This window comes from Tarenaya hassleriana, unplaced genomic scaffold (assembly GCF_000463585.1).
Source record: "Tarenaya hassleriana unplaced genomic scaffold, ASM46358v1 Cleome604, whole genome shotgun sequence".
NCBI classification, from domain to species: Eukaryota; Viridiplantae; Streptophyta; class Magnoliopsida; order Brassicales; family Cleomaceae; genus Tarenaya; species Tarenaya hassleriana.
This window is the reverse complement of record NW_010968547.1, coordinates 17545-32232: the sequence shown is the minus strand read 5'-3', so window position 1 is coordinate 32232 and position 14688 is coordinate 17545. Positions and strand designations below refer to the sequence as shown.

At 33.6% G+C, this 14688-nt stretch overlaps 2 protein-coding genes and 1 pseudogene across 2 annotated transcripts; 2 read left to right on the top strand and 1 right to left on the bottom strand.

The window, feature by feature from the left end:
* The first annotated feature begins 1609 nt into the window (after window positions 1-1609).
* On the top strand, window positions 1610-2777 carry LOC104799775. The gene is made up of 3 exons (XM_010522414.2): window positions 1610-2052; window positions 2243-2364; window positions 2470-2777. The coding sequence occupies exons 1-3, from the start codon at window positions 1785-1787 to the stop codon at window positions 2551-2553; spliced, it is 474 nt and encodes a 157-aa protein (XP_010520716.1). The 5' UTR covers window positions 1610-1784; the 3' UTR covers window positions 2554-2777.
* Window positions 2778-4183: 1406 nt separating this feature from the next.
* On the top strand, window positions 4184-6038 carry LOC104799776 (putative pentatricopeptide repeat-containing protein At1g64310). The gene is made up of 2 exons (XM_010522416.2): window positions 4184-5860; window positions 5931-6038. The coding sequence occupies exons 1-2, from the start codon at window positions 4214-4216 to the stop codon at window positions 6036-6038; spliced, it is 1755 nt and encodes a 584-aa protein (XP_010520718.1). The 5' UTR covers window positions 4184-4213.
* A 2589-nt stretch (window positions 6039-8627) lies between these two features.
* LOC104799774 lies at window positions 8628-13309 on the bottom strand (annotated as a pseudogene).
* Window positions 13310-14688: the final 1379 nt, after the last annotated feature.

Genomic DNA, 14688 nt, shown 5'->3' with positions numbered 1-14688 from the left:
AAATCGTTATCCTATAAAAACCGAGCTTTGGATTAATTTTTATAATATTTTAATAAAATGATCCATACTTTCAAATCAGACTAAACTAGGACTTGGTATGATTAAATTAATGGGTTTGAGACCAATCCGAAAATCTGATTTTTTAAAAAATGTATAAAAAATAATTTAAATAAAAAAGAATAACTCTAATCAAATGGACAAGATTGATCCGAACCCGAGTAATATAAAACCGAGCTTTGGGTTTAGTTTCTTAAACCAGAAAAATTTGGACCGGTCTGAATCCAAAACTGTCGGAGTTAGCGCGGGCTAGGACCGGATCAGCAGATTAATGTCGAGAATGCTTCAAATTTTTTGGTTCATGGTAAGATAAACTAATACATATATATATATATATATATAGTGAGTCTTCCATTCTGGTTATACAACTAACAACGAATAATTTGTATATTTCAAAAGCATTTAGATAAACTATTTTATCTCGTCCCGAGTTCGAGCCTCAAGTTGAGAATGAGAGTGTAATTTGAATCAAATGTCTTGTTTCCGGTTCCGATATTAATTTGGGTTTCGGTCCAAGATACCTGGTCACCCAAAAAAAAGAACTATTTTATCTAGAGAATTATAATATCTTCACAAGTACGGTTTTTTTAAATAAATTTATTGAGGATGATTTGAATATAATTAAAAATGGAGTCATATAGATATGGTCATAGCAGATAGTGTGGAGAATGGAAGAATTAAAATATCAATATTAGTATGTGATAAAAGCATTTAGCTTTGTTTCAAAATTATTAAAATAAATCAGTCTTCATGATTTTGCGGTCTCATTGGAATCTCTTTGGACCAAACAATAATGAGGTTGGAATGGAAACGCACAATAATGAGGTTCGAAACGCATGTCTCGTGAACCATTTTTTTTTATATAACCTTTTTTCTATTATTTGTTTATTTAAAAGAAGATAACCCCAAAAAAAAATATAGATTTTGATGGATAATTAACATTTAAAATATCAAATTCTAATAAAAAAACATCATTACTATCGAACCTTATAAAAACTGCCAAAGAATCTAAACAAATAATATTTATGAAAAAACATACATTAAAAAATTTACTTTTCTTATTATATATATAACTTATTTCAATTTTGTACAAAGCTATCGCAATCATATATAGTAATTATATTCACATCACATATAAACCAAACCGCCATAAAAGAACAACTGTTTAATTGATATAATTTGGTTTATTTATACACATATCACTTTTTTTAATAAAATGGCAATATTTTGTGAAAATTTAAATTTTGATTAAAAGTTTTAATTTGTTGTTTCATACAAAATGTCGGGTCCATACGATGTCGTTAGAGTGAAATGAAAACATCAATTCCAAGTCATAATATGATTGAATCCCGGATTCAAAGGGAGACTTAACGTATACTATTTCCTATATTTAATATTAATTTTTTTATTTTTTATTTTCTAGTTGAAATGTATGTGTGACTGTAATTATTCTTTTGTTGTTTTCAATGGAAATGTAAATGTGACTCTAATTATTTTGATTCCACCGTCACCGAGAGAACCCACTAACTCTCTCTCTCTCTCTCTCTCTCTCTCTCTCTCTCTCTCTCATATAAAGAAAGACAAGAGTCTGTTTTGTTCACCCTCATCGTCAGTACATTTCTGCTTTGCCCTCCTTCTCAATCTCCATTGAAAACATCAAAATCTTTCAAAAACAACAAAAGAGAAGAAAAAAAAAAGTTCCCATTGAAACCCAGGAAGAAAAAAAGATGGGAAATTGCCAAGCAGTGGACACAGCATCAGTGGTGATTCAGCACCCAAGTGGGAAAGAAGACAAGTTCAGTATCCCTGTCTCTGCGAGTTATGTCATGAAGATGAACCCCGGCCACTACGTCGCTCTTCTCATCTCCACCACCACTCTCTCCGGAGCCGGCGGAGCCACCGCGCCTCCGCCGCTTCGGCTGACGAGGATCAAGCTTCTCCGACCGACAGATACCCTCGCCCTTGGACAGGTCTATAGACTCATCACCACTCAAGGTATGCACGCATGCATGCATGCATGCATGTATATATATATGTATGTATCTACGTGCTGTGCTGTATAGATCTCGTTTTGAATTTGAAAATTTTTTCTCCGCGAGCTTCCGGGGTTCTGCGGTTGAAGTTGCTCCAAAGAAATCATCTGGGTTTATTTTGAACATTTTGAAAATTGTGGGGTGACATTCAGATGTAAAGAAAGGATTGTTAGCAAAGAAATGTGCAAAGTTGAAGAAGCAGCATAAAGAAACGGCAGAGAATCTAGATGTTGCAATGCCGAGTAAATCAATCGAGCTTGACAAGGAAATTCAGGTGACTTTTCTTTTTAATTTTATTTCATATAATATGAATTTGTTCAATAACCATAACCAATTCGGGTCGAAATCCATTTTAATTTTGGAAATAATTTTGTTTCAGATAAAGAAGCAAGAAAAACAAAGGCCGAGAATCTCAAGATCGTGGCAGCCGTCTTTACAAAGCATATCAGAAGGTTCGAGCTGACAATTCTGCAAGTATGGGGAAAATTCAGAGAATTTGTTAAGTTTCGGGGTCGATGTGAAAACAATCGGAAAAGGCTGACAAAAACATGGGATTGCATTGCCCAAAATCAATGACAAAAGCTGTTCCCTTGTTGCGTGTAACATGAAGTGGTAAAAGTTGAGAGCAATCATAAATTGTTGACAAAGAGTGTCAAATTTTTTCTGAATAAATTATTATTATTATTATTATTATTATTATTAAAGCATTTTGCGTGCTCCCTGATTCCAAGTTTCTAACGTCACAAAATATTTGTTAATAATAAGTCATTTATGAACCACAACATGACCTATATCTAATAAAATTGCAAATCGTACGCAAACAAAATAAAGTCTAATGTACAAAATCCGACTAAATAACATCTACTAATGATAAAAAGAAAGGTGTATGATATAATATAACAATAGTAGTTATAATTTTTCAAATTTAATTAATATAATTTGAAAAAAATAATAAATATAAAAAATGAATAACATTCTAATGTTTAAAATAGATTAAATAATTTTTAAACTAAAATTTGAATATTTGAATGAAAAATAATCGATGGAATATGTAAATAACCATCCACGCATAGTCGGTCTTTTAGTCTTGCAATCCCCAATCTCTTGTCCTTTCTTTTCAAAATTTTGCCAAATGATATATATATATATATATCCCATAATAATATTTTAGATACATGCGTCTTATATTATTTTTGTGACCGAGATAGAACATGAAATGATAGCCCATGCCTTTTGTGCCATAGCCCATGTCTGAAAGCTCATCAAATGCAAGACAAGAACACTGCACGACCACCCATGCTTTATTACACACTATTATTGTCTTCCAAATTTCTTTTGTTCACGATAAGGAAACATATCAACAAAGAAAAAGAACTATACGTACCTCCAAAAATAAAAATTATATGTTTTCATTTTTTTTAATGAACCGTTGGATTCTGTTGACATGAAAAATATGTCAAAAATTTGACAAAGGGAAAAAAGAGAAAAAAAAACAAAGATCACATAATATTCTAAATTCACATAAATTGCAACCTTTAAAACTTTAACCAATATAAATGATAATTTGGTGGGATAACCCCAGCAAATTAAAATTAATATAAAATAATGTGTTTCAAAAGAGTTTAGTAAAAAAAATGTAATTTTCAAATTTTTTTTTGTGTTATTTCATTAGTTTTGCATTTTGATAATTTTAAAAATATGGCTTTCAAACAATTTTTAAGGATTACTTTGACAAAAAAAATTTATTGCTTCAACTATTATGAGAATAGCTTGGAAGTACCTACAAATTCAATTATTTTACAGCAAGAATTGGATATTTAAATTGAGAAAGAAACGTAAATGCTATATATTATTTAGACAATATTATTCAAGTTCTATAGATTCGTATAAATTACTAGAATTTCAAAAAACTATAGGTTAATAATCGTATATTTTCTGGGCGTCATGCAAACAGTGATCATATATTTTCACTGCTGACCCTTTGTTCGTTTAACCATGGCATAAGGTCTTCTAAGTATGATTTCACTATGGTTCAATAAGAAAATTTATGAAACTGTATCCGTTCTTGATTACAAGAGAATAAAGCGAAGAAATCAAATTGAAGGGGCAAAATCTCTAGCTAAATGCCGTCGTTATTCCGCGTAATCATCTCCGAGTTCGCGAAGACCTTTCAGACGATGGTAAGCACCGAGAAACTTCAAGCTTTCGTCGCGAAGACCCACCTTGCTCGTGACCCTTTCTTCGCAACGAAGCTTGTCAGGTTCTATGCCTTAAACGGTGATCTTCACTCTGCTCGCAAATTGTTCGACGAAATTCCCCAGAAAAGTGTTTTCCTTTGGAACTCCATTATTCGAGCTTACTCACAAGCTCGTCAAATGGGTGATGCAGTTTCGCTGTTCTACGAGATGCTGGGATCTGATACGATGCCTGATAACTTCACGTACGCGTGTTTGGTTCGTGGGTTTTCGGAGAGTTTCGATTCCAAGGGGCTGAGACGTGTTCATGGCGGCGTGATTGTTTCCGGTCTTGGATTCGATCATATTTGCGGCAGTGCAGTTGTGACAGCTTACTCGAAACTCTGTCTTGTTGGTGAAGCAACTAAGGTATTTCATTCGATACCGGACCCAGATGTCGTTCTTTGGAATGCAATGATTTCTGGTTATGGAAGCTGCGGATTCTGGGATAAAGGAATCAGTTTGTTTAGTTTGATGCTGCATCTTGGAAAAAGACCGGATTTTTACACCATGGCAGGCTTGACGGCCGGTTTATCGAATTGTGGTTTGTTAATCATTGGTCAATCTGTCCATGGATTCTGTTTGAAAGTTAATCTAGATTATGAAGTTCATGTCGGTAGTGCGCTAGTAAGCATGTATTCTAGATGTAAGTGCATTGATTCGGCTTACCGCATGTTCCTCACTGTCCCCGAGCCGGATTTGGTTGCATGGTCTTCCTTGATAACAGGTTTTTCGAGATGCATGAATCACAAGGAGGCATTGTTTTGGTTTAGCAAGTTAAACATGAGTTGTAAGAAGAAGCCTGATTGTATATTAGTGGCTTGTGTATTAGGGTCCTGTGCAGAATTATCAAATCCAATGCAGGGGAAAGAGGTACACGGTCATGTTCTTCGGCAAGGATTAGAACTGGATATAATGGTTTGCACTTCTCTGATAGATTTCTACTCAAAATGTGGTTCCCTAGATTCTGCTATCAATGTTTTTGCTGGAATGGCAGAGAAAAATGTTGTTTCTTTTAATGCCATTATTCTGGGTCTTGGCTTACATGGATTTGCCTCCATTGCATTTGAAAAGTTTAAGGATATGCTCGAGATGGGAATACGTCCTGACGAGGGTACTTTCTCGGCTCTCCTGTGTACTTGTTGCCACTCGGGCCTACTGGATAAAGGCCGTGAGTTCTTGAGGATAATGAGAAATGAGTTCGGTCTTGAGCCTCGGCCAGAGCATCATGTTTACATGGTAAAGCTTCTGGGAATGGAAGGGAAATTGGAAGAAGCATTTGGATTCGTCTCATCTTTGCAGGAACCGATTGATTCTGGCATCTGGGGAGCGCTCTTGGCGTGTTGTGAATCTCATGGGGATGCTCATTTGGCTGAAGTTGTAGCCGAGAAGCTTTTCGAAAGTGATCCGGAGAAAAGCGCTTATAAAGTCATGCTTTCTAATGTGTACGCGAGACACGGGAGGTGGGATGAGGTTAAAATGCTGAGAGACGGAATATCAGAAAGCAAAGAAGGTAAAGTCCCGGGGATTAGCTGGGTTTAATTGCATGGAAACACAGTGATCAGTGCACAGAGTCTCCAAATCTGTGATTACTTGTGAGATGCAGCAGAAGATTCACTTGATAGTTGCGGAGCAGGCGTTTCCTCCGGAGTTTCCTCATTCGCAGCCGATGATGGCGTTCTATCATGGCATCTCGGGCTCACAGAACGTTTAAGGCCAAGCCTTCGTGGACAATTTTTCATGTTCAGCATTCGTTTCATGCATCTGAACTGGTTCGGATTGCCGATTGGAAAAACTGCTTCCTTTCCCGGACCATTTCTCTGCTGATGAGCTGCAGGAGCAATGCGAGTACCGGAAAAAGCGCGAAGAATGGATAATCACAAAGTCATTTAGGGGGTGACTGGTTGCAACGCCACCAACCGCAAACGGAGCAGTTGCGATTTCTGGCGGTTGGTGGCGGTTGCGAAACTGATTGGTCATACCGCAGGCAAACGCTACCACAACCAAACTTCAAAAATCAAAACGCTGGCTTTTGGATGCGTTTCGGTAGCGTTTCCATGCGTTTAAATCAAATGACCAAAATATCCTTGTAACAATTAAAAAGAAGAAGCTAAAACTCTCTTCATGCTCTCTCTTTTGAAATCCCTCATCTTCATCTCATCAAACCATCTCTTTTGTGTTCTTCGATTAGGGTTTTTCTTCGTCGGAACTCACCGGAATTCATCATCTCTATCGTCTTTTGGTGTATGTTTTATTTTATTGTCTTTCCTCTTTTCTGGTTTCTTCGGATTTTCATCATCTTCGATTCAAGAACAAAGAACTGACAAGATTCTACCGATATCCAAAACAAACAATGGGTTCTGTTTTTTTTCTTCATAAGTGATCAGATTTAGATCAGGTTTTATCGTATTTTCTCGATCCGAAATCAAACATGAGGTCTAAAACCCAATAAACCTTCGATCTGAAACTTATCTTTGTGTGGCTCCTTGTTACCTTCTTCCTCAAGATGATTGATATTCAAGTTTGTATTGTGGAATGAAGTTTGTTGGATAATGACAATCTCTATCATGTCCTGAATGTGTTCGGTAAAATGCCTGAACGAGATGTCGTTACCTATAAAGTGATGATAAAAGGTTTGTCCTTGTTTGATTGTCTTGTGGGTCTGTTTATTTACCAAAGTATTTCAATTGAATTGATTAACGAGGTGTGAAACATATTAATTGATTTCTTTTTGCATGATGTTTTCATCCTTGAAATGACTTCGGGTTTCCATATTATAAAAAACAATTTTTGCTAAATCATCGGACTTTTTGGAAGATTTCTCTGATTAGAAATGAAGAAACAATCTTTAACTTGGCACTAGGGTCTTTCGGAAAACGGTTCGGGTTCGGAACGAGAACATATCGGTTTAGTTTTTTCGATTTTACAAAAATATGTACCAATCGGTTTTTATATTATATTCGGTTCGCTTCGGATTCGGTACCGGTTTGATTCGGTTCCGGTTTTTATTAAAAAAATATAGTTTTCATTTAAAAAATTTCGGTTTTTCGGGATTTTTTAAAGTTCGGTTCGGTTCACTTCTGGAAAATTCGGTTCTCTAAAAATAATACCGTTCGGGAATTTAGAACAATTCGGATAAAAAAAATACCATTTTTTCGATTGGGACGAAACGTCGGACCTAAGAAAAACCGTGTAAGAAGCATTTAATGCTTCCTCAAATAGTAATGTATGTTGTCCGATCGAAGATGTGGACAGTTTCTAATCTCTTTCTATTAATTTAATCTCTTAATCTTAATTAGTTCTGCACAAACTTATTGTTTCGTATCATTGAATTTTGACTTGTAGATTAATTATAGCAGTTTTTTTTTTAAAGTTCTTGGGAGATGGGTTTGAACGGAATCTTAGATGCTTCTTAAATGCCGGAGAATCTTTTATCAAATAAATAAATTCCTAGATCTAAAAACTTTGATTTTGGCAACGTCAACAGTAGGATGAAATATAAAACAGTTATGTACATGTCTGAAATATACAATAGAAATTATTCCATCAATTGATTACAAATATATTAAATGTTTCGATAACAGCTATAGTTTATTACCTTTCACGTTGAAAGTTTGCGATATCAGTATAAATTACAATAAAAATATCTAATTATAATAACAAGTATTTATCAAACAGTCATCAAAATCGACGGGCTTTCCAACTACTAAGTGTAAATGTATCCATCAACCGCTCGTACTATTAGCTGTAGATTTTTTTTTACCGAACCAAAATTCTGGAGAATTAACATTTTCGTTTTGGAATTTCTAAAAACAAAATTTGGGAGGAAAATATTACGATTTTTTTTTGTTAAAGTTAAATGCTTTTAACCATCCATCTTCGGCTTTTGCATTCGAAGTCATAATAAAAGGGAAACATTAATGCAGACTTTGGGACGAACAAAAAAAGGCAACTTTTGATAAAAAGAAGAGACAAAACATTAATCTCGTGAATTTAAATTGAAATTTCTTACCTTAAGAATTAAGTTTACCATTAGGGGGAAATTTTCTTACCCCTTCGAGGGGGAAAAGAAACGATTCACTCCTCGTGCACGTGCAGTCGCTCGCTCGCCCCTTGCCCCTCGCGGCTTCTCGATTACAAACATTAAATCAAATGAATTCAAATTAAAAACAAATATTTTTTTAGAAATGATTATATTAAGTGAAAAATTAAATGCGAACTGTATCTATCTCATATACAAATCGAAAGGATATAGTTTTTATAAATTCGAAAAAAAAAAGTTACTTCATTTTTGGTATAAGGATACATCACAAGATGCTTCATTCTGCCCAATATTACACAACAACAAAAGAAAGAACCAAACCCTAATCGGTTTAAAAAAATATATATATCAAATGGAAAATGCAATTGAAAAATAGAAAATAACCCAACACCCAAAAATCTCTAAAACCCTAGAAACCAGAGAGCGAGAGGAACCATGCGCAAACACATCATACATATATATATATATATCTTTGTGGTTAGACATTATATATTATCAAGGACACCTAGGGTTTCTGCCGGGACCTCCGTAGTAAAAATAAGTCCCCCAAACATTGTTCTTGCCTTGTCTAATGTCGTAACAAGTAGGATGATCAGCCAAGACATGGAGATTGTTTAGAGCCAACAGATTGTTGTCCCAATCGACGACTTGTAGGCTCCTAAAGTACGCGGCTTTGGCGAAACCTTCGTCTGCGAAGTGGCCGCTACCCATCTGAGTCGCCGTGTGTTGTGGGACCCGCCGCTTGATCGGCTGTTGACGATTTCGCCCCCGAACTGAACCATACTCGCGTGGCTCCTCAAGTGGCTGAACAAGAAGCCAGGCCAATAGCCAACTAGTAGCCCATTCCCTAGTTCAAGCCACCAATGCCCATGTTTTGGATCCTAACGAGTAAACTCAATGTAAGACATGATAGTTACAAAAGAATCTATACACGTCATAAATATTTAATTCCGCCATTAATTTCGTATATTGCATTCAATGCACCCACCAAATATTTCATTTTAACGTATAAAAATATAGTTGTAACTTTTAGGGCATTTAATACATGACTCGATGTTTGTTTCTATCTCTATAAAATATTTAAAAGAAGAAAGAAAACCACACGACTTATTGGCAAATGTTTTTCATGCTTAAATTTTATTAATTAACTATACGCCTATAATTCAATTTATCCCCTTAAGGATGGCACTATAATATTAAACTCTATAGCTGTTTTTCAAGCTCTGCGTTACATTAAATTCCGTATGATTTGTTTTATTTATATTTTAGAGACACAAATATAATATTTATCATTATATCTTTATACATTTGTAAACATATCCGATCGTATCTCTATAATTTCTCTTTTTCATGGGTTTAGAAAACATGGTATATATACACACATGTAACACTTATTTAAAGAATCAATTTTCCCAAATTGTATGATAGCATCATAACTCTATGAAACCTAGAGTTACAATTTTTTTCTTCAACCCAATATAGGGACTTCAAATATATAAATAAATATTATCAGCATTTTAATACATATATCAACAGATATATATAAATATATACGAATAGTATGTATTTATATGTTTGAAGTCCATGTATAACGATATGCAATTCATTCACTTTTAGAAAACTTCTACTAAAAGCAAATAGAGGGGAATAAAATAAATAAAGTGGAAAAGTTGGAAAAGTGAAAAAAAAACAATTAAATATTATTCTTTTTAAGAATCGATTTAAAAAAAAAACTCGAAAAGAAGTGTCGGAATCTTTGCTTAAAGCATAATAATATTTCGCAAAACAAGATTGGTTAAGAGAAAATATTCCCAAAGTAAGTTTTAGTAAAGTTAATAAATGAGATTAATTAGAATATTTTCCCAAACCACCGTACAGTACACCATGCCGTAGCGTATCAACTGTCCTATTGAAGCAGCGTACATGGAAAGGTGAGACGTGTTGGTGGGTGTGCTCCCCAGACTTTACGACTATTAAAATCAAATCTTAAGTTTGAAGCAACTGTGTATATATATATATATATATACATATATATATATATATATATATTGTGATGAGATTACACATTTTGATTCACTAAAAAAAACAAATATTCAGTATATTTCAAGTAGGGGTTTACATTGTAGTTTCTGGTTATGTTTAAATTTAGATTTTTTTTGTTTTAAAAATTATATCATTTTATTTTTAACGGAATTTTTGTTTTGTTATTTTCAAAAATATATTTTTAAAAGAATTTTCGTTTTAGATTGGACACTTAAAGTAGGGATTTACATAGTAGTTTCTCGATTTGGTTCAATTATATATATATATATATATATATATAACATATAATGGATTTGTGATTTATGAATGTATATACCCCTAATTTTTTGTGCTTTTTTAAATATATTTAATGTATAGAACGTTATTGTTTTTTTTTTTTATTGAAGTAGACATTAATTATTGAATTAGGGGAATGATTTAATGATAAAAGACCGACCTTCCAAATCATTAAACCGATGTCGAACTGGCTTCCATCATAGGAGGACCTTGGAGAGATGGCAGCCCCGATTGCAATTTTGCTGTTGGTTTGTACAAAGCCTGAGCACAGTAAATTGTAGCAACCCGTTGTTTGGTATGCATCCGTCTGCAAAATTTCAAGAATTTTATTATTTATTTTATAAAAAAATGAAATATAAAATTTGTAAAAACATTAAATGGAAATGGTCTTACAGTCCAATATGTGAAGAATCTCGGGTAATTATCACCATACAGCTCAGGACTAACCTGCAAAGTCATTCAATGCCGCATAATCACCAACCAAATTTATATTTTTGGACCCACTGCCATTACAATGCATTCTCTCTTTATCTTTGGTAATTATCTCTATTATATGAGATCCCCACATCCATATATGTAAAAAAATCATGCGGTATAGAATATCTGAAAAATGATTATCACTTAACTCGGATTATGCCGATATTACTACAGATTTATATGATTTTCTTTTCACCCGTATATGGAATCGGACCAAATATTTAATTTCAAACATCATAAAAAACGATACAAAAAACATTTAGTTTCGAAATCTATGGAAATTATTAGAGATTTGTATGTTAGTTTTTCTACTGCCGTAAATGAAACCGGACTAAGGTTTGATTTCAAACATTATGAAACATAACAATTAAGAATATTTAATTCGAATTCTATTGAAATTATTAGAGATTTATTATATGACATTTTTCTACGTTCTCGTACGAGATTGATAAAGAATTTAATTTTAAACATCATAACTCTTGAGGGAGGATACTAAGAACCATGGATTCCAATTTGATCGAAATTATTAAAGATTTATTATACCATATGGAATCCGACCAAGAATATAATTTCAAACATCATAGCTATTGAGAATAACACTAAAATCATTTAATTCAATTTATGTTGGGGGTAATGGAGATTTATGGGATCGATATTCCTTTAAATCCGAATTTAAAAGACCAAAAATTGGAATACCCAACATTGTAAGAAAAAAAAACGTTTTTTTTTTTGTGTGTATATGCGTACGGACCTGCCATCCAGCTTCAATGGTGTTGAGGTCGTGTCCAAAGGAACCAGAGATGACCCAAATCTGAGACAAACTGAACTCGTAAGCATCGGTGACACGTGGCGTCCACACGTTAATGCTCGCTTTTGCTCCGTAGTATTCCTCTCCGTTCACAAACACCACCGCGTGCTGCATGTCATTTCATTGGCCCCAAACTCACTATATCGATTTAATTACATTAAAAAAAATATGGACCACCAGTGTAAATGACCATATACGTAAAAATATTTCAATGTATACATATATACAAAATAAGATATATAAATTTGGTAACCGAAAATCTACATCGTACCAATACTTGTGTCGTTTTATATAAACGGTTGTGATATAAAGAAAATAAAAGTAAAAAGTAGTTGATAATCTCTTTAATATGAAGCAGAAGGGTTGAAGAAACTAACCTCGTGGCCGCCGCCGGCGGAATCTCTTCTGATGGGTTTTCTCAGTTTCCGACCAAACCGTCGGAGTGATTTTGCCCTAAAGACATCGGTCTTTGTTGTTCTTCGTATCGGTACCGAACCTTCAGGGCACGTTTCACCCGACAAACTCCATGGCTGATAGAAGCTCTCATCCTCTGTTCTGTTTCTTGTTCTTGGCCTCTCCGGTGGATCCTGTCTCCATTGTTATACCCATTTTTTCAACAGTTGTGCGATGTATACAACGAGGAAATGACATGGATTAAGGAAGAAAACGTGAAACTACCAGTGGTTTTTGCCCTTTTAGCTGAGGATGATCGAAAGCTGGTTGCAGATGAGAAAACACGCAGTCTATTACATCTCCATCTGGGCTCTGCAGTCGTCGGCAAGAGAGCTTAAAAGACAGAGTAAAAAAACAAAGCGATGAAGACAGAGTGAAGAAGAAGAAGGTATACGTGGATGGTTTTGATTGGAGGCTTGTTGATTCTCTTGAGATAGGCTTCGATTCGTCTGAGCTTCTGAACCTCTCTATGGGGTCTGAAAGTTTGGTTCTTCTGGTCGAAACCCGAGCCGAGTAACGCGTGAGGTTGAAGAGAGAGAAGAAGAAGAAAACCAACAACTTTGAATATCATATCATTAGATGAAGAAGAAGAAGAAGAAGAAGAAGACATCATAGATCGCAAATGTATGGATTGTTTTGTAATGAAATGGACAGTTTGTATTTGTCTCCTATTCTTGGTTTCCTTTTTTTATTTATTTATTTTTTGGTCTGAACAAGTAAAGAACAAGAATATGAAGAGGAAGAAGAAGAGGAATGAGAAAAGGGTTTAATCCCAATGTGAAGAGTGAAGACTAAGAGACAGAAGAAAACAGAGAGGAAGCAAACAAAACTTTGTTAGTTCAAGTTTCACTCTCTCTCTCTTGTTTTTTTTTTCTCTCTTAGCTTTTTTTTTTTTTTCAATTTTTTTTCCCTTTATTGAAGAGATTAAAGGGGTGGGTGGCTTTGGGGTTGTGATTCTGACAGAGATGGAAGCTTTCCACACAGAGAGAGAGAGAGAGAGAGAGAGAGAGAGAGAGAGAGAGAGTCACACTTGCCTTTTTCCACGTTTTCACCCATAACCCCATGCTTACTAAACCCTATTTTAATGTGTCAATTTGAATTCATTAATCACCATTTATTTGCATTACTACTATACAATTAATATCTTTTTTTTATAAAGTATACAAGTAATATCTTATTACCAAGATATATGCGTATCTTAGGTCCATTAATTATTCTCATAGGCCTTATGATATTATTCATTTTTTTTTTCTATTCCATACGCATAATGATAAGTCTGTATATAGATATAACCAAGACAATTTCGGATTTTTGGTTACATTTATAAAAATCAACAGATAAAAAAAACAATATAAATAGTAGGTAAATATAGAATAAATTTATTACAAGTATGGATCAAACTAAGTGTTCCTCTTCTCAAGATGAAAACATTATACACACACACATATATATATGTATACAATATGTATGTACTTCAATCACATTTTACCAAAAAAAAAAATGTATGTATGCAGTTGATTTACCGATAAAGTGTAAAAAATAATTTATAAATCGATCGATGTAAATTATGTGCTAAACTTTTGAAGTAAAAGCATGTGTCTGATACAATAAGAAACTCGAGAAGCAGGACTGGGTGTGGTGAAGCCATGAGTTTGGGTTCTCTTGGACCACCGACAGGTAAAATGTCTTTTATTTTCTTAAAACAACACACGTTTATTCAACTAAATTAGGAGATGTTAATAAGAAGATGAAATGGTTTGTGTGTGTGTGTATATATATATATATATATCAAATATATATATATATATATATATATATATATATCAATCATGTTTTAAAAAGTACGAAAATTGGGTAAAATTTTGTAAAGATGGTACGGGTGGATATATTGGATTTTGTTTTGGTTATTTTCCTTTTTGATGGTTTTCAAGTTTTTGAAACAAAAGAGTATTTTTAGATTTTTATATTAAATTTTATTTTCATTAAAAAATACTTTTATTTTTTTTTATTTTTTAAAATGTTCAATTACTGTATTTTCAGATTGAATTAATTAGTTTTAACAAAAATTATATCCAATCCGTTATTATATCCTTAGCTTAAATGACTATCTCAAACTTGTCTTTGTGAAAAATCAGTCCAATGTTAGACGAAGATTAATCATCAAATTATATCGTATTTACAATCTTTCTTGTGTTTAAATTCAAATTATTATTTGAAAACCTGTAAATCAAGTTGAAGCGATTGGATCTTATTATAATCTACGTG

Coding starts and splice junctions, on each gene's coding strand:
- LOC104799775 (XM_010522414.2), top strand. CDS start 1,785: ATGGGAAATTGCCAAGCAGTGGACACAGCATCAGTGGTGATTCAGCAC. Junction 2,053..2,242: donor TAGACTCATCACCACTCAAG/GTATGCACGCAT, acceptor GGTGACATTCAG/ATGTAAAGAAAGGATTGTTA. Junction 2,365..2,469: donor AGCTTGACAAGGAAATTCAG/GTGACTTTTCTT, acceptor ATTTTGTTTCAG/ATAAAGAAGCAAGAAAAACA.
- LOC104799776 (XM_010522416.2), top strand. CDS start 4,214: ATGCCGTCGTTATTCCGCGTAATCATCTCCGAGTTCGCGAAGACCTTT. Junction 5,861..5,930: donor AAGTCCCGGGGATTAGCTGG/GTTTAATTGCAT, acceptor TGTGAGATGCAG/CAGAAGATTCACTTGATAGT.